Genomic DNA, 25,871 nt, shown 5'->3' on the forward strand with positions numbered 1-25,871 from the left:
ATTTCCGGTCGCCGGAATGACTTAAAGTGTGTTTTTCCAGATCGAGATGTTCGTTTTTTGGCTTTATGAATTTCGTTTTTCGGCAGTACTGCGTTCTGATTGGCTAATTTTAATTTCAACCAATCACGTGATCGTGAATTAGAAAAATCATCGTAATTACGTACGTAATTACCGTTTTATTTACGAAAAAAACACCTTTCCCCCCTTCTACGATTATTTTTATCTTTTTTGCGCATGTAAACAAAAACCGAACGAGGTGTAATCATTTTTTTCTGAATTTTTAACTCATCGTTAATTAAAAATGTCATTAATTAATGTACTATTATCGTCAGTGTACGTACGGTGATCGAAATTAAAGGATAAATAATTCATTATGTAAGTGAAGTTATCGAGTATCCGTCAGGATAAGTTGTTTTTCTAAGACGTTGATAACAATCTAGAGGTTAATCTATAGTCTCTGCCATACCCCTATAATCCCAGTGCTATATCCTACGAGTAAGATTTTTCAAAGGAACCATAATCTAAACGCGAAATTATACCACCCATATGTACCATTTATTATACTAACTGGTTTGTTTATGACCGCTTTAGTATTGAAACATGTACAACGGTGTATTGTAGAAATTGGCAGCGGAGCGAAAATGAGGTAAGTATACGAGATAGATTGATTCACATTTTCTTTTTAGTTTGTCGTAATTTCCCATTTTACTTGAGTATGGTCGATTGTAAGAATACCATCGATCATGAATTGAACAGTTCAAAAGAGGTTGTCGATGATTCGGAAGATGAGAGCGAAATTGTGGAAGAAAGCCCTTGTGGTAGATGGCTAAAACGTCGCGAAGAGGTAAGCAAACTTCAATTAAATTGAGTTTAATAATGGTAAATGTACCTAAATGCACCGAAGGTCGTCTTATCGAAATGGTATTTTGTTAGTATTTTCTTTATGAATTTAAAAAACCGAATGTTCTTTTTCTCTAAACTTTTTTGTATTGTACTATTGATAAGCGGTGTGTGATATCCATGTAGTATTGAGTGAGAGAAATGTATCTTATTTTGTAATTCGATTTGTTTCAATTGATCTTATTTTTTGTTGTAAATTTTTTATAAGAATCCTTTGTAATAGCTTAATAAGATTGTAATGAAATTGATTGATTTTTTTTTTTATGTGAAATGTCTAATGTGTTACATTCTATTGGCCTAATTCTCGTATGTAAATTTGATTTCTCTGTGAAAAATGTGACTTGTACGTTGTCTTACATTTCTAGTACTTGATCTAACCCCATTTTGATTGGTTTCAGGTGGACCAACGCGATGTACCGGGTATCGACAACGCGTTCCTGGCTATGGACACCGAAGAGGGCGTCGAAGTAGTCTGGAACGAAGTGCAATTCTCCGAAAGAAAGAACTTCAAAGCTCAAGAAGACAAGATTAGATTAGTTTTCGAAAATCTTACCAAGTTAACCCATCCAAATATTGTTAAATTTCATCGTTATTGGACTGATACGCATAATGATCAACCACGAGTAAGTTGAGCCATTCGATTCCCTCGTCTGAGTGATATTAACACGTGAAACTTACCGGAGAATTATTTCAGGTGATATTTATTACGGAGTATATGTCATCGGGTTGTTTGAAACAGTTTTTAAAACGTACTAAAAGAAATGTTAAAAAGTTACCGCTACATTCGTGGAGACGATGGTGTCGTCAGATACTTTCAGCTTTGAGGTATTCGATACGATACGATACAAGTGGAACCTTTTTTTGTGAGAAATACTAATTAAATTATATTTATGTGTGTGTCTTTTAGTTACTTGCATTCGTGTAATCCGCCAATTGTGCACGGGTATTTGACTTGTGATACTATATTTATTCAACATAACGGTCTAGTGAAAATAGGATCAGGTATTTGACTCACAATCAGAAATTATTCCAACAATATGGAGAAATAACTTCAATTTACTCATAACGATTAATGATTTATTCGCAGTGGCTCCTGATACTATACACCATCACGTTAAAACTTGCCGAGATAAGATCAAAAACGTACATTTTATAGCTCCTGAATACGGAGGTACTGGAAATATAAAATATTTGTTTCGGATTAACTGGTAGTGTACAGATTGACTCGAGCAAGGATGTGTGTTTTATTGTTTCAGTTGGCTCAGGAGGTGGTATAGGCCCTCCTATCGATATATATTCCTTTGGTATGTGCGCTTTGGAGATGGCTGCGCTTGAAATTCACGGATATCAGACTGATTCGAGTGGAAATGAGTTAAGTTGCGGTGCTGTGACCGAAGAAAACATCGATAAGACTATAGAGTCGCTGGAAGAGGACTCTTTGAAGGATTTTATACGAAAATGCTTATCGTACGATCCGGCTGTTCGACCGACAGCACGTCAATTATTGTTCCATCCGCTTCTGTTCGAAGTTCATTCGCTCAAATTGCTGGCTGCCCATGCGTTGGTACAGCATTCGCCTCCTACTGGTGAGAATGGTTCATGAGCATATTTTTTGGAGAATTTTGAGCCCAAAATTAGGTTGTGATTTTTAGGATTTTTTAAAAATGGTCATGTGACCTGTCAAAAATTTAAATATTTCGTCAAAAATGTTTTTTGAGCATTTTTTGAAAAATTTTGAGCCCAAAATTAGGTCGTGATTTTTGGGTGTGTTTTCAGCCTTTTTAAGAATTTTGAGCCAAAATTGGGTCATGATTTTTGGTATTTTTGAAAAAAAGAATCCCCACTTTACCAAACAAAATGGGTTTAAATTTCGACAGAAAATCAGAATTTTTCATCAAAACTTTTTTGAGCTTTTTCGAATTTTTGAAGAATTTGAAACCCTAACTTATGATTATGATTTTCGGTTTTTGTGAATCAGGTGCCAGGTGACCAACAAAAATGGGTTAAAATGTCTACAGAAAATCAAAATTTTCCCGTGAAACGTTTTTTAAGCCCATTTTAGGAATTTTGAGCACAAAATCAAAAAAAATTTTCAAAACTTTTTTGAGGTTTTTGGAACTTTTGAAGAATTTAAAACCCTAACTTATGATTTTCGGTTTTTGTGAATTAGGTGCCAGGTGGCCAATATAAATGGGTTAAAATGTCTACAGAAAATCAAAATTTTCCAGGGAAACGTTTTGTAAGCACATTTTAGGAATTTTGAGCACAAAATTAAGGAATGATTTTCAGTATTTTTGAAAAAAGTCCCATACTGCGTATCAAAATAGGTTCAAATTTTTGGCAGGAAATCGAAAATTTCTATCAAATTTTTTAAAAACAATTTTTTCCTCAAAATTGAGTCATGATTTTTAGTATTTTCGGAACAGGTGTCAGAAGACTAATCAGAAATGGGTTCATATTTCCAAAAATAAATCAGAAATCTGAAATCTCTACAAAAACTTTTTCAAAAAAATTTTGAGCCCGAAATTGGGTCATTATTTTTGGTACTTTCAGAACAGGTGTCAGGCAGCCAATCAAAAAGGGGTACAAATTTCCAAAAATGAATCAGGAATAAGAAATTTCTACAAAAAAAAATTTCAAAGAATTTGAAGCCTATAATTGGGTTATGATTTTTGGTGCTTTTCAAAAAAAAAATCACGCAACGGATCAAAATGAGTTCAAATTTTGCCAGAAATTCAAAAATTTTTATCGAAAATTTTTGAGGAATTTTGGGCCCGAAATTTGGTCATAATTTCTGTTTTTCTTTTTTTTTTCTGGAAAAGTGTTAAAATTTTATTAAAAATTGAATACTTATTTCAACAACAACAAAAATTTTTAAGATTTTTTTGGAAAATCCCGAGTCTAAAATTAGATTCCGATTTTTGGGATTATTGAAAAAGTTGCATGCGACATATAAAAATAAGTTGAAATTTCATGAGAAACTCAATTATTTTAAAGAAAATGGTTTTCGAACATTTTCGAAGAAATGTTGCCCCAAAAAATGGGTTATGAATTTCAGGATTTTCACACAACTTATCAAAATTGTATTAAAATTTTGCAAAAAAATTCAAATGTTTCCACTTTTGAAAAATTTTGAGTTCAAAATTAGGCTCTGATGCTCAAATTTTTGGGATTGTTGAAAAACTAGCATGTGACCTATCAAAACTTATTAGGTAAAATTTCATGAAAAAATAAAATTTCGCCAAATATGTTTTTTGTGAAAATTTTTTAGAGAATTTTAAGCTTAAAATTTCGTAATGGATTATGAGATTGTTAAAACATGAGTATAAATTTCACGAAAAAATGCTCTCAGTTCGACGTGAAATTTTCTGAGCATTTTTATTTTGTTGAAAATTTTGAGCTCATTTAATTTGGCTTTGATTTTTAAGATTTTTGGAAAAGTGTCATGCGACTTATCAAAATGAATTAAAATTTCACGAAACAGTACAATATTTCAACGAAAATGTCTTTTGAGCGTTCCTTGGAAAATTTTGAGCCCAAAATTAGGTCTTGATTTTTCGGATTTTCGAAGAATAGTCAAATAATGACGTATCAAAAAAATCAAAAATTCAAATATTTCCACGAAAATGTTTTTTGAGCATTTCTTGAAAAATTTTGAACTCGAAATTAGGTGATGATTTTTGGGATCCTTGAAAAGTGTCATGCAATTTCTATTAAAATAGATCAAAGTTTTACTAGAAAGTTTAATATTTCAACGAAAATGTGTTTTCAGCATTTTTAAGAATTTTGAGCCTAAACTTGGGTCATGATTTTTGGTATTTTTGAAAAAAGTGCCATTCGGCCTGTCAAGATGGGTTCAAATTTTAGCAGGAATTCAAAAATTTCTATCAAATTTTTGGGAAAATGTTTTGATACATACCAAAATTGGATCATGATTTTTGGAACAAGTATCGGGCGACAAATTAAACATATTGGTTCAAATTTCCAAAAATGAATCAGAAATCTGAAATTTTTACAAAAACTTTTCAAACGAATTTTGAGCCCGTTTCGTCATTATTTTTGGTTGAAGAATTTCGAGCCCAAAATTCGGTAATGATTTCTGTTTTTTAGGGGGGGGGGGGGAGGGGGTATACATGTAGTTCATGAAATTTCATAAAAAAATTAATATTTCAGCAACAAAAATTTTTGAGATTTTTTTTGTAAAATCCTGAGTCTAAAATTAGACTCTGATTTTTGAGACTGTTGAAAAAGTGACATGCGACGTATAAAAATAAGTTGAAATTTCATGAGAAACTCAATTATTTCAAAGAAAATGATTTTCGAACATTTTTGAAGAAAAGTTGCCCCATAAAAATGGGTTATGAATTTCAATTAAATTTAAAATTCAAAAATATTTCAATTTTTGAAAAATGTCAAGTCCAAAATTAGGCTCTGATGCTCGAATTTTTGGGATTGTTGAAGAACTGGCATTGTGACCTATCAAAATTTGTTAGGTAAAATTTCGTGAAAAAATAAAATTTCGCCGAAAATATTTTTTGTGAAATTTTTTTTGGAGAATTTTAAGCTCAAAATTTCGTAATGGATTGTGGAATTGTTTTTAAAAAAATGAGTCCAAATTTCACAAAAAAATCAAATATTTCAAAAAAAAATGAAATGAAAATGGGTCTGATCAGTCTCATGAATTTCACGAATTTTGAAAAGGGAGTCATGAGACCCGACTTATTAAAATCGGTTAAAATTTCACAAAAAATTTAAATATTGAAAATCTTTGTTTTGAGAATCAATTTTGAGCTCTCTGATTAAGCCATTTTTGAAAAAATACTTATTGACTTCGAAAAGAGTCACGAATTTCAGAATTTTTGGAAAAGTTGTCAAAACGAGTTGAAAAAATTTGCAAAAAGCTCACATTTTTGTCATAAAATTTTCTGAGAAATTTTTTTTTGAGAATTTTTGATCTCATAATTTGACTTTGATTTTTAAGATTTTTGGAAAAGTGTCACGTGACTTATCAAAGTGAATTAAAATTTCATGAAACATTACAATATTTCAACGAAAATGTCTTTTGAGCATTTCTTGAAAAATTTTGAGCCCGAAATTCGAATTTGATTTTTGAGATTTTCAGAAAAGTCTCGTTCAACTTGAGCAAACTCAAAGATTTCCACGAAAATATTTTTTGAACATTTTCGAAAAAATATTGATTTTGAAAATGAGTCATGAATTTTACGATTTTTGAAAAACGTGTCTTGCGATATTTCAACCTATCAAAACGGAGCATTTTCGCGAAAAACTCAAATTTCAACTGAAATGTTTTTTTGAAATTTTTTAAGTGAAAGGTTTCGACTTTTGGGTATTTTGAAAAAAGTGTCACGCAATCTTTCAAAATGGATGAATATTTCACAAAAAGTTGACGTGTTTCGACAAAAATGTTTTTTTTGGCATTTTTGAAAAATTTCCAAGTCTAGCCAAATGGATTATAATTTTTGAAATTTTCCAAAAAATTCTGTGCAATCGATCAAATAAGTTGAAAAATCAAACCGAATTTTTTGGACCCCAAAAATACCAGCCAAATTCAATTTCCAGAGCACTTTTTCCCAATCGGACTTCTGACAATGTTGCTAAAACAAATTAAAAAATTCTTCAAAAAAATCAACGCTAAAATATTTTTACATTCGAACTCGATTCGATGTACTCGTAATTCAATACGCACCAGGGCCTTTTCACAGTTTTCACTCGTACTTTCGTCAACGCTACCAAGTCCACCTAATTTATTTACCCTTCCCACCCGTACCCATTCGCTCGTAATACGCGATATTTGGCACCTCTACGGTTTCTTTTAACCTTGCCTATATGTTCAATATTATTGTATTCGAATGCGATAGCGATTGAATGACTCATTCGACATGTGATTTTTTTTATTTTTCGTAGCGAATCTTTCGGAAATAATTACCGAACGAATGCAGAAATGGTGTTCAGATTCTGATAACGTGTTAGCTGTGATGATACACGATGAGGAGACCAACGGTACTCCGAACACAATCGTCTCTATTGCCGAATTACCAGTGCCTGAGAAATTGGAGAAATTCGTCGAAGATGTCAAGTGAGTAATTTTATCAACTACGATGACTAAATCACGATGAGTCGAATCCTACATACTTACGTTCAACTCGATGTTACAGAAATGGAGTATATCCTTTGACAGCTCACGATACCGGTGGTAATAATCCGATACCTGTGGCTACCTCTTCGACTCCAGATTCGCGTACCCTGTCACCAGAACGTATCAGCCATAAAAACCCTACCACCGAAACCCAGAATGCAAATAGTCCTTCTACTTCGCCAGACAGAGAGACTAGAAAAGTAATCAATATGATGTGTAACGTCAAACCTAAAGAAACAAATGGAGAGACTGAGTTTTCTGTAAGAGTTGATTTTTTTCATACTGTTTTTTTTTCTCTCTTTCGTAGATTTAAAATATTAATTCGATGTATTTTTACGTTTAGATGACTATTTTACTCCGAATGGAGGATAAAATGAATCGACAATTGACTTGTACTTTGTCTGAAATCGATACTGCGGATACCTTGGTACAGGAACTTATTTATTACGGATTTATCAACGAAGTACGTAGAATCAAACAATGTAAAAACTCGAATACCAACCTTTTTTTTTGATTAATAAAATGAATTATTTTTCCGCAGACTGATAAAGACAGAGTATCGTTATTAATAGAAGAAACCCTCAAAGGGTATGCTTCGACTGGAGACCGAGACGAAACCGAAGAAGAACTCGAGTTAGAACGAGTAACGTCTTTGACAGCTCCATCGTCATCATCGAGTACTCCTTCTTCGGTAGCATCGTCTTCAATCCTGGTCTCAGAAAGTGCTACAGTTACATCAATCGGTTAAGCTCGATAGCTTGTTGAGAGTGTTTTGTATTACGGATGTCTTCCTGTGTGCTCTTCGTTAAAGATGAAAATTATCTAGTCAGAAGATTTATAATACGCTGTTATTTCCAATCGCTTTGAAATCATGTGTGTCTTTCTCTCTTCTCAAAAACACGTTATTATTACCTTTTTTTTAATGAAACAAATATTCTTATAAACGATAATGTATTACTCAGCCATCAGTGATGATATTTTTTTTTAAATAGACGTTCGTTTTCCTTTTATATATGTATTGCTCAGGGTGTGAGAATGTATTATCGATGTAAAGTGATCGTCTTATATACCTAATATATTGATATATTTATTTATATTACGAATAAATATTTTTTTTATTCATTTTCCCTTTTGATATACAAACGTATATAACATAGAAATGTTACTTTTATAATATTGTACGGCTGTTATGGTTGATTTTTTTTTCTTTTTTTTAACAGTTGAGTCTTTCATTGCTTTAATTTTAATGCTACCTACGTGAATAAACGGATTTTTTAATGAAAGAGTATTTATTCGTTTATCTCTACCAAGGTAATTCTTTTCCGTCGTAGCTGTAAAAAGAGCCACTCTTATCGGGAGTTAGTGTTTCGATGAACTTGATTATATCTGGAACGGCTTCGTCGACGCTGAGAGGAGCTTGTGGACCACCCATGCTGGTTTTTAACCATCCTGGATGTAAACTGACGACGATGATGTTGTTGTCTTTGAGATCACAGCTCATTGATTTGGTGGCTGCGTTTAAAGCTGCCTGTTAGTAAAATGGGTAGATTATAGAATGATGAACTAAAAAGGGTAGGTAGGTATAAATGAAGTTGAAATGGGTATAAGTATTACTTTGCTAGTTCTGTAAGGGTAGAATCCTCCGGTGGTGTTTTGTTGTATTGAGGCCATTATTGAAGATACATTGATGATGATTCCTCCTGCTAACGAGTCGCTTTTTTTGATCAGTGGGGCGATAGCCTGATAAAAAAAATTGAAATATTTTGTAACAACTAATGAAATGACTGAAAAATAATACATGATGATGGTGATGGATTCGGGTTACCTTTGATACGAGTATTGGAGCTATTGTGTTGACTTTGAGGTTTTCTTCGAGATCTGATCGTTTTACCATACCAAGCCTGCAGTATTTGGAAGATACGCCGGCATTGTTTATTAAAACGTTCAACCCATCTGATCCAATATGAGATTTCACTTCTGATGCTAGGTTTTTTATATCTGTATCGTTTGTTGTATCTGAAAATTTAGTTAAAATACTTAAAGTGTTTGAATATCTACAAATCTTATGAAAACAGCTGATTTTGATTATAGGTAATTTGATGAAATGTACTCGAATAGGATCAATTGATTCAGATACTTATTACTGATTCAAAGTTCATTAAATTTGATATAATTTTTTACAATTTGTTCTATTCACTACCAATGGAATCTTTTGAACTCACACTCTCCAATTTGAACAAAACCGAGCTAAATCGAAAGAGGATGTCCTAAAACCCCCTCAACCCAAATTTCAGAAGCTAAAGATATTTTTTGGATTTTTAGCGAATTTTTCAAAAATTACCTACCTAAAAAGTAACTTCAAAAAAAAAAAAAAAAAAAGTTTCGAGAGTGATTTTAAATTTTAAAACTTTTTCATGAAGTAGATATAAATTCTTTCGTACAAAAAACCAATACTTTATGAAAAATTGCTTCAACTCAACTCTCACACAGCAACCAACAACTTCAACTTTTAGGCCATTTTGAAACCTCTCCAGAGATTTTAAAATTTTCTCCAGAAATTTCAAATAGCTCTGGAAAGGTCAAGTCAAAAATGAATTTTGGGACTTATAACTTTGGTACGTTGGTGCATTTTGATCATTCTCTAGACCGTCTTAGACAATTGATGCGAAATTCTAGGGGAATGTGCGCTCAAAAGTGAATTTTTGACCAATTTGTAAATTCCATAATAAGTGAAAAAAAATCAAATTTTCGAAGAAAGTGTCTATGTATTGAGAACAGTCGAGAGGGTGCCCAGCCGAATAACACAGACCAAACTTAGTTAATTTCTGTCCTCTGTTCCTTCCGGAGTGATTTGAAATTTTTGGAGAAATTTAAAAATTCGCTGGAGGCTCCAAAAAAGTCAAAATAAGATTGTTTTCAAGACAAGCGATATTTTACCTACACCAGACGTTATCTTGGCTAAAAACTCGCTCCTTATACACCTTTTTTGAAAATTTAATTGTTTCAAACTTTTTCTGGAATTTTCAAAATTTGTCAAAAATTTGCTTTTGATCTCACGTTTGGCTGGAATTTCACTGTAACCTACTGAAACGATCGAAAGGTACCCAATACGCATCGACCAAAGTTACAGATGCTAAATGTTCATTTTTGACCTTTTTTGAGCGATTTAAGAAGCCGCTGGAGGCTCCAGAATGATCCAAAACTGATATTATGTAGATGCGTTAAAACTTAAGCGTCATTTTTTTGAATTTTCAAAAATTAACCAAAAATCCAAAAAAAAAACAACTTGGTAGGTACCTACCTGAATTTTGACCTTTCGTAAGCGATTTAAGAAGCCGCTGGAGGCTCCAGAATGGTCCAAAACTGATATGTAGGCGCGTTAAAATTTATGCATCATTTTTTTAAACTTTTAAAAATTCACCAAAATATTCAAAAAATCAACTTGGTAGGTACCTACTTGAAATTTGTGGCGTGTAGGGGAAGAGGGTACAGCAGGCCAATCGAGGGCCCAATGGACATGGAAAGTTCTTACCCAAGAAGAAGGGGAAGAGGGTACAGCAGCCCAATACGAGGTCCAACAGGCTAAAAAAAAAAGGAAGGGGAAGGAGTACAACAGCCCAATCGAGGATTCTTGCATTTCATAATTTCCCTTTTTTTAATCATGAGCCCAATGGAATAAAATTTTGAAGGAATGTGCAGACACCTTGAGAGGCTAGACAGGTAGGTCAGTGACCTTGAGAGAACAACAGGCGGACAGAAGACCTTCAGTAGCCAGACAGACGGATCAATGACTAAGAGGCCAGATATGCAGACAGACGACTTTGGAAAGTTATACTGACGGGTCAATGGCCTTGAGAAGCCAGACGCATGGGCCAATGATCTAAAGAGGCCAGACATGCAGATAGACGACCTTGAAAAGCCAGCCTGACAGGTCAATGACTTTAAGAGGTCAGATCGACAAACGACCTTGCGAAGCCACCTTTAAGCGGTCAGACAGACAGACATCCAAACGACCTTGACAAGTCAGACAGACAGGTCAACGACCTTAAAAAATCGACAGATGCGCCAATGACTTTCAAAAAGTCAGACAATATACGACCTTGGGAAGCCAGACAGGCGGGTCAACAACCTTGAGACACCAGACAGATCGGTCAATCACCTTAAGAGGCCAGACAGGCAAATAGACGACCTTGAAAAGCCAGACCGACGGGTCATTGACCTTAAGAGGCCATATCGACAGATTGATGACCTTGAGAAGTCACCTTTAAGCGGACAGGCAGACAGCCAGACAACCTTGACAAGTCAGACAGACAGGTCAACGACCTTAAAAAATCGACAGATGCGCCAATGACTCTCAAAAAGTCAGACAATATACGACCTTGGGAAGCCAGACAGGCGGGTCAACAACCTTGAGACACCAGACAGATCGGTCAATCATCTTAAGAGGCCAGACATGTAAATAGACAACCGTGAAAAGCCAGACAGATGGGTCACTGACCTTAAGATGCCAGATCGACATATTGATGACCTTGAGAAGTCACCTTTAAGCGGTCAGATAGACAGACAGACAGACAGACAGCCAGACAGACAGCCGGACGACCTTGACAAGTCAGACAGACAGTTCAACGACATTAAAAAATCGACAGATACACCAATGACTTTTAAAAAGTCAGACAATATACGTCCTTGGGAAGCCAGACAGATGGGTCAGCAGCCTTAAGACACCAGACAGATCGGCCAATCACCTCAAGAGGCCAAACATGCAAATAGACGACCATGAAAAGCCAGACAGACGGGTCGATGACCTTAAGAGGACATATCAACAGTAATGACCAAGAGAAGTCAGATAGAAGAGTCAATGACCTTGAGAAGCCACCTTTGAGCGGTCAGACAGACAAACGACCTTGACAAGTTGGACAAATAGGCCAACGACCTTAAAAAGATCGACATATACATCAATGACCTTTAAAAAGTCTGACAGTATACGACCTTGGGAAGACAGACAGATGGGTCAACAACCTTGAGACTCCAGACAGATAGGTCAATGACCTTAAGATGCCATACATGCAGTTAGACTACCTTGAGAAGTCATACCGATGGATCAATGACCTTAAGGATGCTGCCTTGAGAGACTAGACAGGTAGGCCAGTGAACTCGAGAAGCCCTAAAAGAAGACAGACGGCCTTGAGAAGCCGGACAGACAGGTCAGTGACCTAAATAGGGCAGACGAGCAGACAGACAGGCGACCTTGGGAAGCTGGGCAGGTAGGTCAGTGACCTCAAGAGTCCAGACACGTGGGTCAATGACCATAAGAGGCTATACAAGAAGACAGACAGACAGACGACCTTGGGAAGACAGACCGATGTGAGGGGGCTGCTCTAACGTCCGGAATGCGTGCTCTAACTTGCTCTATAACGATGCTATATCCCTTCAATTGGGCCCCCTCTCCCTAAAAGTGGCAGATAGGGCGAAATCTACATATCTGAAATTTTTGCTCAAACCCCAGGACACTAGGTACCTACTTAAGTATACCTATTTCGTACTCGAATTTCATCAAAAAATATAATCGAATAGTTTTATGAATAATTTTAGAATTCCTATCTCAAGTCATCGTTATGTAATGAGCTTTCTTACCTGCTTTGAGAATTTTAACGTTAGAATGTTTATTTGAGATCTCTTGTAGTTCCTGTGGCACAAACAAAAGTACAATTGAATTAATACGAGCTATAATAATATAATGTTAATTAAACAATACAATAGAAAATTGCAAAAAAGAAATGTCAAAGAATCACACGAAAAATGTAAATTTGATCCTCAGGCTTGTCAAACCTCAACTTTGAGCTCAACTTGCGTGCTCAATGCCTAAAGATTAATAGGCTCAATTTTTTTGAACTGTTATTAACAGAGCTCATCAAAGGAATGCAATACTGCTACTGCTCATCCTATCAAATTGATAAAATTGTAAAAACAGGGAATGTGTCAGCCTCAATTCGAGTTTTAGTTTTGGAAGTATATTCTGATTTTCGACTACCTACATAAAACTGAGTACTAGTCCTATCTTCGATACCCTCTTTCAATGCTATCATTTTTAATAATAATTCTCCTTCGATCACCATAAGGTAAACATCGTAGGTATAGCTAAAAACTGAAAACCTAATAATTTAATTTATCTTCACACAAACTATTCGTAAAAAGTTTTTACATTTGTACGAAAAACAACCTATCAAGATTGGGAACCTGTTCCATTAAATATACACCTATCTGCTAGGAAATGACCTAATGGCACGTTTTCGATCTTCTCGATAAACATTATTTTATTATTAGAAGTATCACTGGACCGTAATAAGCAAAACAGATAATTCGTATAAGATACTCGTTGCAATAAAAGCATCGTGAATTTATCGGGGAAAAAACTCAACAACAAATTTATCCTCAATATTCCTCATTCATCTAAACCCAAACGCCCACACCTAAACACACGAGATAAATTCGCAAGCAATTGAAGATTAACTGATGATTGTATAAAAAGATGCACCAACTCATGTACATTACCTAGTTCAAGTAATTCAATGTCAACTTGTTCATTACAATCATATGATAAAAATCGCTCTCAGCAGTTTCGAATTTCTGTTTTCTGTTTTACCGTTCGACGACAAGAGTCGACCAACCAAATACAATTACATTATTGCATAACATCGTCGGTGAAAGCAAGAAAATAATTCTAAACGTTCGTTCGTATTTATATCGAAAATAGGTAGGTAGGTATATCAACTCGACTCATATCAGAATTCTTAATACTCATGAAATTCTAAATTTTCGCTAGAATTAAGCTACAGTTAGCCCAACTGAAGTAATGTTAAGGAAATAATTACAGTTTATGAGACATGAGCTTGATAAATAATTCATAATAGGTAATTTGATGTGTGCGTGAACTTGATGTGTACGAGTAGTACGTACTTGGGCAAAATTTCAAATTGTCATCGATAATATTCTAGCTGTTATAATATTTAATACCGGGTATTTGTTTTGTATAACAAAACAGTATCCACGAATAATAATTTTAGTCTTTGAAAGTTTCATAAACGTGGTGCAATTTCGTAAAAATATTCGTGAAAGGTTTGATTTTGAAAAAACCCTATTGGGAAAGATAAAGGAATCGAATAATTATTCTAGAAAAAAAATAGACTCGTGTAATTTCATCAAGCGATGACAACTTAATCGAAGAATAAATATTAATTATTCGTCATCGCTAATTTAATTAAAATTTTCCATTTTTTCGAACTATTTCTTGGAAAAATTTACCAAATAGGTTACGGCGAGATGGGAAAGTAGGTAAATTGGCAACAGTGTAGCCTCATGAGTAATCAAAGTTTAGATGAGTTTTGACGACGAAAGCAGTGCCGGTAGCTTTTGTAATCCTTCTTGTTTCAAGCTGAAATTCTTGCTGTTTGATCGTAAAACTTTGCAGAATAAGTCCAGTATCGAAAGTCATTCAACAATGGCACCCACAGTACCAGCTGGAGATGGTAAATATGCTTTTATTTTGCGGTTTTTAATTTCTCTCGTCATTTCCTCTCCTTCGACGTGTAATTCAATATACTAAACATTGTGTTAGAAAAATACACCTCGAACGATTCGCGAATGCAATTTACACGCCTAATGTTAACGTAATCTTTGTATTTTTCTAGTCGTCTAAACGATTTATTCGCTAAAGCAAACCGTACGATTAAATAATTACTTGGGCTTGATCCGGATTTCGACATGTGGCGAAAATAAATTTCAAGTCGCGATTCTCCGATAAGTATTTCACTAGTCCGAAACCGATTCCTCGATTGCAACCGGTGATTAATACCGAATTCATCGTGATACTTCTATTTAATTAAATAACTCACACCGAAGTTCGATTTTTCACTAATTAGAAAGAAAGTTCGGTTCACGATCTGGAAACTTGCAACTTTTGGTGACCCCTTTCTCTTTCTTTTGTTTACCTGATTGGCTATTCGATAACAGTGATAAGGTTACCGCAAGTTTCAAATTGCGAGATTTTTAGTTTTATTGCAGGGTTTTTTTTTCTAAAAAAATGTATTTTATTTAGCTTATGTTTTTCTTCGTTACGTTTGCGATGTACGTATTGTATAATAAGTGTACCTTCGTACACCATTTCTCTAAAAAGTTACCTTCGAGGTTCGGTTCTTTCGTATTCAACTCGAACACTATACGATTGATAAGTATTGCTAAATGTAAGTGATAATAACGTAGACGAATAGTGTTATCTGTACGTTGATTAATTACCCTACTTTGTGTGTATTTTCAGCTGATAAATACGACTACGATTTAGTAGTAATTGGAGGTGGTTCCGGTGGATTAGCTTGTGCCAAAGAAGCCGCCGCTCATGGCAAAAAAGTCATCTGTTACGATTACGTCACTCCGAGCCCTTTGGGTACCACTTGGGGTCTAGGAGGTACCTGCGTAAATGTCGGATGTATACCTAAAAAATTAATGCACCAGGCTGCCTTATTGGGTGAAGCTGTGAAAGTACGTATTTGAATTCAAGGACTTTTGAATATTAATACGAATATCGATACGACTAAACCTAACCTAACGTTTCATTTCAGCACGCCGAAGCTTTCGGTTGGCAAATTGATTCATCCAATATTAAAATCGATTGGGGCAAGCTCGTTCAAGCTGTTCAAGATCATATTAAATCGGTCAACTGGACTACGAAAGTTTCGCTTAAAGAAAAGTACGTCGAGTCGAACGAGTGTACAATAAATTTAACTGTGATTTCATCGCGACGAAACGTTATCTGTTAACATTCGTGTTGTTCATTGATAAGAGCACGAATTCGTCATGCGAATATAATACTGATGATTGTTGTTTTTCAATATTGCAGTAAAGTGAAGTACGAGAATGCTCAAGCTAAGTTTAAAGATGAACATACGATCGTGGCTAGAAAAAAGAATGGGTCCGAGAGCACGGTTACTGCTGAAAATATAGTTATTGCTGTCGGAGGTAGACCTATTTACCCAGAATTCCCCGGTGCTATCGAATATTGTATTACTAGCGATGATATCTTCTCGCTGCAAACACCTCCTGGTAAAACCATGGTCATCGGTGCTGGATGTATCCTTTTCAACGAATACGGATTCGAAATGCATTGTATTGATTATGGAAAGTCACACACACGTATTGGTATTGGTTTCGAAATGTTTTGAATTTTGATTTTATTGACAAACGAACCGAATTGTTTACTTAGCATTTCGTACTTTGTAACCCGATCAAGGCTATTGGTATTTTTTTTCCCTGGGTAAAACGAAGTTTTCGCAATTCGTAGTTATTTTTAAATTTCTACTTTTACGATCGAAAGTACTCGTATTTCCTTAACGAATATCGTATAGATATCGGTTTAGAATGCGGAGGCTTTCTACAAAGCTTAGGCTACGACGCGACAGTAATGGTGAGATCGGTAGCCCTGCGAGGATTCGATCAACAAATGGCTAACTTGGTAGTCGACGAGATGAAAGAGAAAAATATTAAATTCCTATTCAAATGCATTCCGGTATCGGTGACGAAATTACCCAGTGGTAAATTACTGGTGCGATGGAGGCATTTAGATGTAAGTCGACGACGATTCTTTATGAGAGTGAAATGATGAAACTGAGGAGAATATTGGGTAATTTATGTGGATGAATTTCAGTTGGAAGAAAACGACGTCGAAGCTTTCAAAGAAGAAGAATACGATACTGTGTTAATAGCTACCGGAAGACAAGCGCTGACTGCTGAATTGGGCTTGAAAGAAGCCGGAGTGCATTTTAATCCGCGAAATCATAAGATATTCTCCGAAAACGAGCAAACCAACGTTCCGAATATCTACGCTGTCGGTGATGTTTTGGAGGTATATTTTGATGTTTCGAGGTTATGGAGTCATTTCGTTTCGATTCGATTGGAAAATGCCAGTTTTGTTTTCGATTTTGTTTTTTTTTTACAAATCGACGACATTAGTTCGTCGTAAGCTGTTTAAGGGAGGGAAGGGGGTGTTCTTTTTTTCTTCAGGAGGTGGAACTCCGTCTCTGTGATAGGTACTTGGCTTTTTAAACTAATTTCACCGTTCGAAAGCGCATTAGAATCTGGTGCACAAAATTTTCACCCCCCCCCCCCTCCACCCAGTGACCCTTCCATTCGGGCTAATGCCTCAAAAAAATGACCAACTCTGACGATATTTCAAATCGTACGTATTTGAAGGTGTTAAACAGAGATTTGATTTCGTTATTTTCAAATTCGATTCCTTCAACCTCTAATTCGTATATTGAAGGATACCAAATGAAGGTTCTTCAGCATATGTTAGAGTCATGCTGATCTTATTTTTGATCTTTTTTTGCTTTTATGTCCTGCTATCCTTTTGTAGTGTATTTTTTCACACAAAAGCCTAAAAGCTTTGTCTTTTACTATTTTTTTTTCACACTTTGAAATTTTCACCAATTCTTTCTTTAGAAATAGGATCATTTTAGCCTAGAAATTTTTTAATCTGCGAAAGTTTTGACTAATCTACTCTTTGGAAATTTAAATATGTATCTGACAAATTGGTATTATTCTAAAAATCTTGTTTTTCCCTACTTTTTCATGCTGTCTTGCTTGATTGTCAGCTTGTAAATTTTTCAATCATTAAAATTTTTATTCATTAAAAAAATTTTCTCGAATGGTGAAAAATTGAAGGAAAAGAATCAAAAATCCCCCCCCCAAGAAAAATTTCAATTATATTTTATTTTTCTATGGAACTATGAAACTTTAAAAATAAATTTTTTGATCTGAAAAAATTGAGGGGTTCCATGGAAAAGGGGCCTTAGTCATTTAGAATTTTGAATGTATTAAATTTTTTAAAAAATAATTTCACCATATTCAGTGAAATTTTCAAGTCCATTTGAACTTGTAAAAATCAGTGAAAAAGAATTGCTCAAGGCCCTTTTTCCATGAAGCCCCCCAATTCCTACCCGCTCCCCCACTCCTCAAAAATTAGAATATTTGAAAAATGTCTTTCTTGAAATCCTACTTTTTTCTATTTTCTTTTTTTTTTTTAGTCTGTTTTGTAAATTTATTTTACCCTTGTATTTTCCATTTTTCAATTAGAATTGAGGAGCTTGGAATCAAAACTCACTTTTGCCACCAAAAATCGATATGCGTTTTTTTGCGGATTCTGATACTTCTTCAATTTCTCTATCACCCTACAGAATCCATTTTTCCGAATTCGGCCCCAGTTCTTCACAATTTCGTGTTAAAAAGTGCCCTTGGAGTCAAAACTCACTTTTGCCAGTGGCAAAAGTGAGTTTTGACTCCAAGCTATAAAAAAAAACTGTATTTTGAAGGTCGCATGGAAGTCTACAAAGCCAAAATAATTCAGTTGCAACTTCGGAAGCATTTTCTGATAGTGAAAATACCGAAAATGGTAGTTTTGAATTTGGAAGTGATGCAACTGAGGAGGTAAAAAATTGGATGTAGTATTGAGCGCTCAAAACTTTTAAAGCTCTCTGGAGGCGGAACAAAATACTCTACAGAAAAATGAGGTCGAAGAAAATTGTAGAAAATTAAATTTCCAATCGACATAATGTCGTTAGTTTTTTTCTAGAGTGCTTAGTTTTTGATATATTTGCAAAAGAAAGTATAATTTTTGGAAAAATTCAGCGCTCAAAACTTTTAAAGCTGTCTGGAGACTGAACGAAGCATTCTACGGAAAAATCAAATCGAGGAGAATTGTAGAGAATTAAATTTCCAATCGACATAATGTCGTTAGTTTTTTTCTAGGAGGCTTATTTTTCGATATATTCGCAAAAGAAAGTAAAATTACCCCACCTTGGAATCAAAACTCACTTTTGCCAAACTTGATAGCCATACTGCAACGATATGGCAACTTGAAAAAAAAAATTTTCTCATGGAATCCTATTTAGTAGTCTTACTCAAGAGTTTGACACACTTTGCGGCGTTTTTTTCATCAACGCACTAGGCGAAATCAGTTATTGTCGATTTTCTCAAAACTTTGTCCGATGGCAAAAGTGAGTTTTGATTCCAAGCTCCTCAATTTTCTATTCATCTTCTTTATTCAGAATTTTGATTTTTTAAAACACTTCTCATAATTATGATGAAATCGAAAGAAAAAAAAACAAAAAAATTTAGCCCCCCTGCCCTCTTTCCTAAGAAATTGAAATTCCCCCAAAAATTGAAATATGTATTTCCAGATGTTCTGTTGTTTCATCTTTTGAGTAAAAAAGAAATACCCTCTTTTCCAAAAAAGTAAATTCTTGTATTTTTTAATTTTTCAACCAAACTTTGTAATCTTCCATTTCACTTACCTACTCTTTGCTTTCGTAATTTGAGTTTTTTTGTTTATTTTTTTCTTCGATTATGTGGGATGTTGAACTAAAACGACCGGAAAAATTTCAACCCTCCCTCTAGCCCCCCCCCCCCATGAAGTACATACTTGGAAAAACACATTCCATTTTATTCTCTCTTTTCGGAATTTTGATTTTTTTGTTTTATTTTTTTCTTCGATTATGTAGAATTTTGAACAAAAATGTTTTAACCTCTCCCTCTTTCCTTCCCACCCTCCCACTTTTACGTCTTAGTTCTCAATTTTTCAACCAAACTTGATGATCTTCTGTTTATTATTCTCTCTTTTCGTTTTTTTGTTTCATTTTCTCTTTAATTATATAGAATAATGTTGGACGAGAATGATCGAAATCTGTTTTGATCTCCCCGTACTTCCCTCTAAAAATTTAAATATCTACAAAGTCGCGATTTTCTATTTTTTTTTTTTTTTTTTTTCAATCAAATTGTAATTTTTTTATTTGGAATCCTGTTTTTTTTAAATGTTGGACGAAAATGATCCAATTTTTTTTGATCTCCCCCCCCTTCCCTCCCCCTAAAAATTTTAATATCTAAAAAGTCATGATTTTCTTCTTTTTCAATCAAACTGTAATTTTTTTATTTGAAATTCTGTTTTTTGTTTATTTTTTCTTTGATGATGTAGACTATTGAACGAAAATGATCAAAAAAATGTTGGTTCCCCCTTTCCTATAGCAATAGTTGAAGTACCTATCTAAAAAAGACGCGCACACTGGACCGGCCTAATAAAATATGCGCGCATGTCAATTTTTTGAGAAATAATGACCCACAACATTAAAAATATGACCTTCTCTTATGTAATTTTTCACGATAAATTCGATTTTGGTATCAATTTTACCCCTAACCCCACTGGGGGGGGGGTGGTACTCGCTCAAAATTTTTGAAATTTTCAAAAAAATGATCATACATATCGATATGAAGGTTTTCGAAGACGTAGAATTCGAATTTCACACTATTTTTATGCTCCTAGGTTCAGGGTTCAAGGGGTGGGGGGTGGGGGTGTTGAAATTTGAAAATTTTCAAAAAAATGATCATACATATCAAAATGTAGGTTTTCGAAGGCGTAGAATTCGAATTTGACACTATTTTTACGCTCCAAGGTTCAGGGTTCGAGGGGTGGGGGTGGGGGTGTCAAAATTTGAAAATTTTCAAAAAAATGATCATACATATCGATATGTAGGTTTTCGAAGGTGTAGAATTCGAATTTCACACTATTTTTACGCTCCGAGGATCAGGGTTCGAGAAGTGGGGGTGGGGGGTCAAAATTTGAAAATTTTCAAAAAAATGATCATATTTCTTGCAATTAACTACATACCTATTTCAGACAATACTATTGAAAATTCAAAGCTGATAATAGTGAATTGTAATTTATAATTTCTTCTAATTTTCAGCTGTTTAAATTTTTCGTTTCTTTAACCAGGTTTTCTTAATTTTTTTGATGGCCTAAATTTAAAATGAGATTTTAGCTATTTTCCTCAAAAATTCATACAAGTAGTGAAGTACTTAAGTATACTATATGTGCATTTTCAGCAAATAACTAGGCACCTACCTACTTAAGATACCTAATAATATTGAAAACTCAAAGTCAATATCATGAATTTTAATATTAATTTTTCATCAGTTTTTTTGGATGACCTAGTTTCAAATGCGATTTTTTTTTAAATTCTAAAATCATTTCCATTTTTTAAACATTATTTCGAATAGTTACATTTATATCATTTTTAATTTCAATGTTCTTTCAAGTTTTTTAGTCCTCTCCTATTCATTTACTTCGGTACCTAATATTTTTCATGATAAAAAATCAAAAAGGAAACAATCAAATGTTTCATCCAAATAAAAAATTTGCATATTTTTATTGAGTCTCATGGAAATATCAAGGGTTAGGGTGAATTTTCCAAAAAAAAAAGTCAGCGGATTTTGACCAAATTCAGCAGAGACCTTCATTTTGAATTGAAAGCCACTCAGAAAACATTTTGGCTCCAGAGGTGCTCCCTGGAAGACAGAAATTGGCCGGAAGGATTTTCGAAAAATTCGTGGTTTTTTCCCTCCTATCGCTACCCAACATGTTTTTGAACTTTCAAGGTTCTACGGAGCAGTTAAAAATTTGCAAATCTATTGCATGTTTTTATAAATTCGTGTTTTGAAATTTTGTTCTTCAATATTTCGCACCAATTAAGCCAAAACATTAAAATGTATCATCATTTCTGAAACTGGGGAGATATTTTGAAACGCAATTGTACCAAATGATTCAGGGACGTAAAAAACCATATATTTTGATACCAAACACAACTTTTTTGCGAATTTTGGATTTCGACCCCCTCTCCCCTGATCCACCTTTGGGTAATTTCACAAAAATTATGTCGGAAATGAATTCAGGAAGGTAAAAAACATATTTTGATACCAAACACGACTTTTTTGCGAATTTTAATTTTCGACCCCCTCTCCCCTGGTCCACCTTTAGGAAATTTCACAAAAATGATGCCAAAAATGGATTCATCGCATTCGAAACACCCTAGATTACACGTTTTAGATTTTGGGACACGTATTCAAACACGAAAATTAGATACCAAACTGTTCCAAATTCTGCAACTTGCAGATAAACCAAAGAAAACCACCCAACAATATAGGTACTACCTCAAGTATACCTAACTAGTCGTACAATATCATAAAAAACTTTAAAAAGTTTTAAAGCACGAAAAAATGACCTAAAGATACACAAAAGATTCCATAAAGTTCGATTTCAGTGAAAATTCGCAAATTTTACACGTTTAAACTTGAAAAAAACGACAATAAATCAAAAATCCGCAAGTTTCCGCAGCTACAACTACCATAACCTTAAAAAACACATTCAAATTAATAGATTTTCACGAAAAATTTTTTGATCCACCTTGATTCGAACAAGTAATAGTACAACAAACAGGTAAAAACAGCTTAAAAGTACCTCTTCCTTTGCTGTCAGTTTTCTTAAAAACAGTATCACATTCGAAAATCGTATTCAAACAAATGAAAAAAGTACACTTTTCACTTCATAATCACGTTTTTTCCATAAATTTTCACGCGTTTTTACCCGCTAATTAAGAGCAAGCAATTACCTGCATAAGTGTCAACGTGCTGGGTGGCGCGACGCGCGCAACGATTGGTAGCGTTAGGGGAGGGACGGGGCATATGGAAATTTTGTTTTGAGTGTTGTCGGATTCGGGGAAGCATGTACCTTCTACAGAACCAAAAAAAAAACATATTTATTTGGTATTTTTTTTTGGGTCCATGCGCGCACTTTTCATTAGGCCGGTCCAGTGTGAGACGTCTTGGTCTTCTATTTTCAACTAATTTCGGTAATTTTCCATTTATTCTCATTTTTTTCTCGAATTTTTCTTTTTTTGTTTCATTTTTCTTCGGTTACGTGAAATATTGAACGAAAACGATAAAAAAATTACCCCCCCCCCCCCCCCGCAAAACAGAAATATGTTTTAAAATGTTGTTTTTTTTTCAATTTTTTTAATGATGAAAATATATGAAATATTTTTTTCATCAACTTAAATTTTTGAACATTTTGTTTTGGGTGGCCAATGAATTAAATTGAAAAAAAAACGAAAACGAAAATATAAAAAGAATGTGCTATTGAAAGTCTCGCTAGACAACTTGAGTACCTATTTTCAAATTTTAACCCTCATGAAGAAAAAAATAAGGTCATATGTTCAGTATTTTTAGATAAAAAAATGTTACTTGATATAAATCGCATGATTTTGACATTTTTTCTTTAAATTTGGCGCCAAATTGAGGCGAAGGGGATGCTTCCTTTGATTGAGAGTTCCCATTTGGATAATTTTATGTTTCAAATTTGAACTGAAAAAATTATGGATCGCACTTGTGGTGCCATTTTATAATTTTTGAGCTTTCCTTTGAAAACTTCAGCTCTCAACTTTTGGAAATTTTGATGAATGTTTTGTGAGTTGGAAGTTGTAGCTCCAAGATATTGCGTATATAAAATGAGAAAAGTTTTCCTCCCCTCCCCCTCTCAAACCTTTCAGCGACTGAGGACAAACTCAACTAAACTATACTAAAACAGACCTAGTGATTTTCTCAGTTGTAATCGCTTCAGAAATAAAGCTGACAATCAAAGATCCACCATGATTGAAAATCGATCAATCGATCCTAGAAATTGATTCATTTCTGATTTTCGATTTCATATGATCGGTCATGGTGAAAATAAAAAATTAATCTTTGCATAAAAAATAACCCCCCTCCCCTCCAACACCACTATTAAAAATAGATCACGATCAAAAATCGATTGCTCCATCATTAAAAATTGCAAATGAATTAATTTTTGATTGGGAGGTCTACTTTTGAGATGAAGATTGATTTTTTATTTTGAACATGACCGATCATATGAGATCGAAAATCACAAATGAATCGAATTCTGGAGTTTGATTAATTAATTCTGATCAATTTGTGATCAGAAAGCCTATTTTTGCAGCTAAATTCATTTTTTTCTCTTCAAACATAGTCAAGATTGAGGTTTTATTAATCATTTTTCCGTCGTGATCGATTTTTAATAGAGTGATCGAGCGTAAAATTTGTAAAAAAAAATTTCGAACGAAATCGAAATACATGATTTTGAAATCTTGGTCGAATTTAAAATGGAATTATTACCTTCTCGATTTATTTTTGTTTCCTCAATTTACTCGCATTTTAATATTTTGATATATTTTTCAGGGTAAACCGGAACTCACTCCTGTAGCCATCCAGGCTGGAAAATTATTAGCGGCTAGATTGTATAACAATGAAAAAACCATGATGGATTACGATAACGTAGCTACTACAGTATTCACACCTTTAGAATATGGTTGTGTCGGTCTCAGTGAAGAAACCGCCATCAAACGCTTCGGCGAAGAGAATATTGAAGTAAGTTATTCACTTTTGAGCAAAAATTTAAATTCTCAAAAAAAAACTGAGTTCGATGTCGTATGATATATTAATTAATTTTGTGTTCTTTTTTTCCCCAGGTTTATCATACGTATTACAAGCCAACGGAATTTTTCGTGCCTCAGAAACCAGTGACTAATTGTTACATGAAAGTTATTTGTATGCGGGAATTACCACGTATCATTCTTGGTATGCATTTTGTTGGGCCCAGTGCCGGAGAAGTAATTCAAGGATATGCGGCTGCCATCAAGTGAGTAAATAAATAAGAAATGAGCTGAGTATAGTCATCGTAATTTGAAACTTCAGATTTGATCCCAGCAGCTGGAATAAGATCGTTTCTTCATTAACCCCTTCAACTATTTAAATTTAAATATTCTCGCATTCATTCTTTGGCAAATTTCATCAATGTCAACCGAATTAAAATTAACAATGAATGGAGATAAAATATTCGCATTCACGTTATTCGAGAATGATTGATTAAAGACACACGATAGCATTACTCGAAATGCATTTTAAAATTAAAAATCATCGCACTCGAACACCCAGCTATCGATTTCGTGTCAGTTTAATCCCTGATCTGGAGTGATGAAATACTCGACAATTCACACCCTAGATTAGAATAAATTATATTCGAGTGCTCGAGGTGGCGTGAGTTCGAGTTGCATAGCTTCATTATCGAAATGATTTGGCTAATTATATACTATAGGTATTTCAAGTGGTTGAGGTGTGGAATAGGGATAAAATAAATTTCGGAATACGTACCTAGGTTTGTGATATTTCGCGGAAATGTCTAATTTTTTTTTTGAAGTATTGTTGTTTTCTCGGTAATTGCGATGTTTAAAAAGAAACAACGTTTAGTACACGCGGAAACAAATCAACATCGTTATGTTTTCGAATTTCTTGCTATCTTGTCTGTTGAAAAGGTAATAAAAAAATTATGAAATTATTTTACGACTAGCTTTGGAGTATTTGAAGCTTTCAAATCTCTTGTGTACTAGAATACGTACGTCTACGTATTATGAATGGTAATATAACTGAGAACTTTCGATTTACGCAGAGTTTAATTCTACGTCAAAGTTCGATTTTCCATGAAGCACGTTGTAAGGGATGAATTTTTTTACTTTCTAGGGCCGGTATCACGTACGATAAATTAGAAAGCACCGTCGGTATACATCCTACCGTCTCGGAAGAATTTACCAGGCTCTCGATCACCAAGAGATCAGGACTGGATCCCCATCCGAAGGCGTGCTGCAGTTAATACCCCAGTGAACTGGTTCCAGCCGGGGTTTCTGTCTTTATTCGATACACTCATCAATACGTAATGGCGAGAGCAGTAACCAATCCACATATACGCACACCACGAACAACTTTTTACTATACATGTGTTGTTACGAACCGTGATGATTATATTTTATACGGTATTAATTTTTAAATAAATGAATTTATGAAAGAATATTTCGGTTTTGGGTTTGTTAATGAAGAGGTTGATTGATTGATA

At 34.2% G+C, this 25,871-nt stretch overlaps 3 protein-coding genes and 1 long non-coding RNA gene across 9 annotated transcripts; 2 read left to right on the forward strand and 2 right to left on the reverse strand.

The window, feature by feature from the left end:
• Window positions 1–219: 219 nt before the first annotated feature.
• On the forward strand, window positions 220–8,345 carry Madm (MLF1-adaptor molecule). Of its 5 annotated transcripts, XM_065349023.1 has the most exons (12): window positions 227–495; window positions 592–646; window positions 715–844; window positions 1,299–1,523; window positions 1,595–1,725; window positions 1,808–1,902; window positions 1,988–2,071; window positions 2,157–2,486; window positions 6,826–6,997; window positions 7,077–7,317; window positions 7,401–7,520; window positions 7,599–8,345. In XM_065349023.1, exons 2-12 carry the CDS (start codon window positions 642–644, stop codon window positions 7,803–7,805), a joined length of 1,740 nt encoding a protein of 579 aa, XP_065205095.1. In that variant the 5' UTR covers window positions 227–495; window positions 592–641; the 3' UTR covers window positions 7,806–8,345. The 5 variants fall into 5 exon arrangements, with proteins under 5 accessions (XP_065205102.1, XP_065205095.1, XP_065205087.1 ...); XM_065349030.1 differs by lacking the exon at window positions 592–646 and having other exon boundaries at window positions 220–375; window positions 687–844; XM_065349015.1 differs by having other exon boundaries at window positions 227–646.
• On the reverse strand, window positions 8,328–14,929 carry sni (SDR family oxidoreductase sniffer). Its single transcript, XM_065349076.1, has 5 exons — window positions 14,796–14,929; window positions 12,692–12,743; window positions 8,883–9,073; window positions 8,672–8,797; window positions 8,328–8,585 (listed from the first exon to the last, which is right to left on the reverse strand). Exons 1-5 carry the CDS (start codon window positions 14,916–14,918, stop codon window positions 8,361–8,363), a joined length of 717 nt encoding a protein of 238 aa, XP_065205148.1. The 5' UTR covers window positions 14,919–14,929; the 3' UTR covers window positions 8,328–8,360.
• Window positions 14,416–25,828, forward strand: Trxr1 (Thioredoxin reductase 1). Of its 2 annotated transcripts, none has more exons than XM_065349060.1 (9): window positions 14,416–14,583; window positions 15,372–15,592; window positions 15,673–15,800; window positions 15,951–16,180; window positions 16,456–16,673; window positions 16,755–16,952; window positions 24,164–24,352; window positions 24,454–24,623; window positions 25,502–25,828. In XM_065349060.1, exons 1-9 carry the CDS (start codon window positions 14,433–14,435, stop codon window positions 25,629–25,631), a joined length of 1,635 nt encoding a protein of 544 aa, XP_065205132.1. In that variant the 5' UTR covers window positions 14,416–14,432; the 3' UTR covers window positions 25,632–25,828. The 2 variants fall into 2 exon arrangements, with proteins under 2 accessions (XP_065205132.1, XP_065205139.1); XM_065349067.1 differs by lacking the exon at window positions 14,416–14,583 and adding an exon at window positions 15,156–15,297.
• On the reverse strand, window positions 24,499–25,448 carry LOC135835035 (uncharacterized). The gene is made up of 2 exons (XR_010556813.1): window positions 25,136–25,448; window positions 24,499–24,694 (listed from the first exon to the last, which is right to left on the reverse strand). It is a non-coding gene; the product is annotated as an uncharacterized LOC135835035 (long non-coding RNA).
• Window positions 25,829–25,871: the final 43 nt, after the last annotated feature.

This window comes from Planococcus citri, chromosome 1 (genome assembly GCF_950023065.1).
Source record: "Planococcus citri chromosome 1, ihPlaCitr1.1, whole genome shotgun sequence".
Taxonomy (NCBI): Eukaryota; Metazoa; Arthropoda; class Insecta; order Hemiptera; family Pseudococcidae; genus Planococcus; species Planococcus citri.

Coding starts and splice junctions, on each gene's coding strand:
- Madm (XM_065349015.1), top strand. CDS start 579: ATGACCGCTTTAGTATTGAAACATGTACAACGGTGTATTGTAGAAATT. Junction 6,998..7,076: donor AAATTCGTCGAAGATGTCAA/GTGAGTAATTTT, acceptor TCGATGTTACAG/AAATGGAGTATATCCTTTGA. Junction 7,318..7,400: donor ATGGAGAGACTGAGTTTTCT/GTAAGAGTTGAT, acceptor TTTTACGTTTAG/ATGACTATTTTACTCCGAAT.
- Trxr1 (XM_065349060.1), top strand. CDS start 14,433: ATGAGTTTTGACGACGAAAGCAGTGCCGGTAGCTTTTGTAATCCTTCT. Junction 16,674..16,754: donor TGCGATGGAGGCATTTAGAT/GTAAGTCGACGA, acceptor GATGAATTTCAG/TTGGAAGAAAACGACGTCGA. Junction 24,353..24,453: donor TCGGCGAAGAGAATATTGAA/GTAAGTTATTCA, acceptor TTTTTTCCCCAG/GTTTATCATACGTATTACAA.
- sni (XM_065349076.1), bottom strand. CDS start 14,918: ATGAATTCGGTATTAATCACCGGTTGCAATCGAGGAATCGGTTTCGGA. Junction 8,798..8,882: donor CTCCAATACTCGTATCAAAG/GTAACCCGAATC, acceptor TTTTTTTATCAG/GCTATCGCCCCACTGATCAA. Junction 8,586..8,671: donor ACCCTTACAGAACTAGCAAA/GTAATACTTATA, acceptor TTTTACTAACAG/GCAGCTTTAAACGCAGCCAC.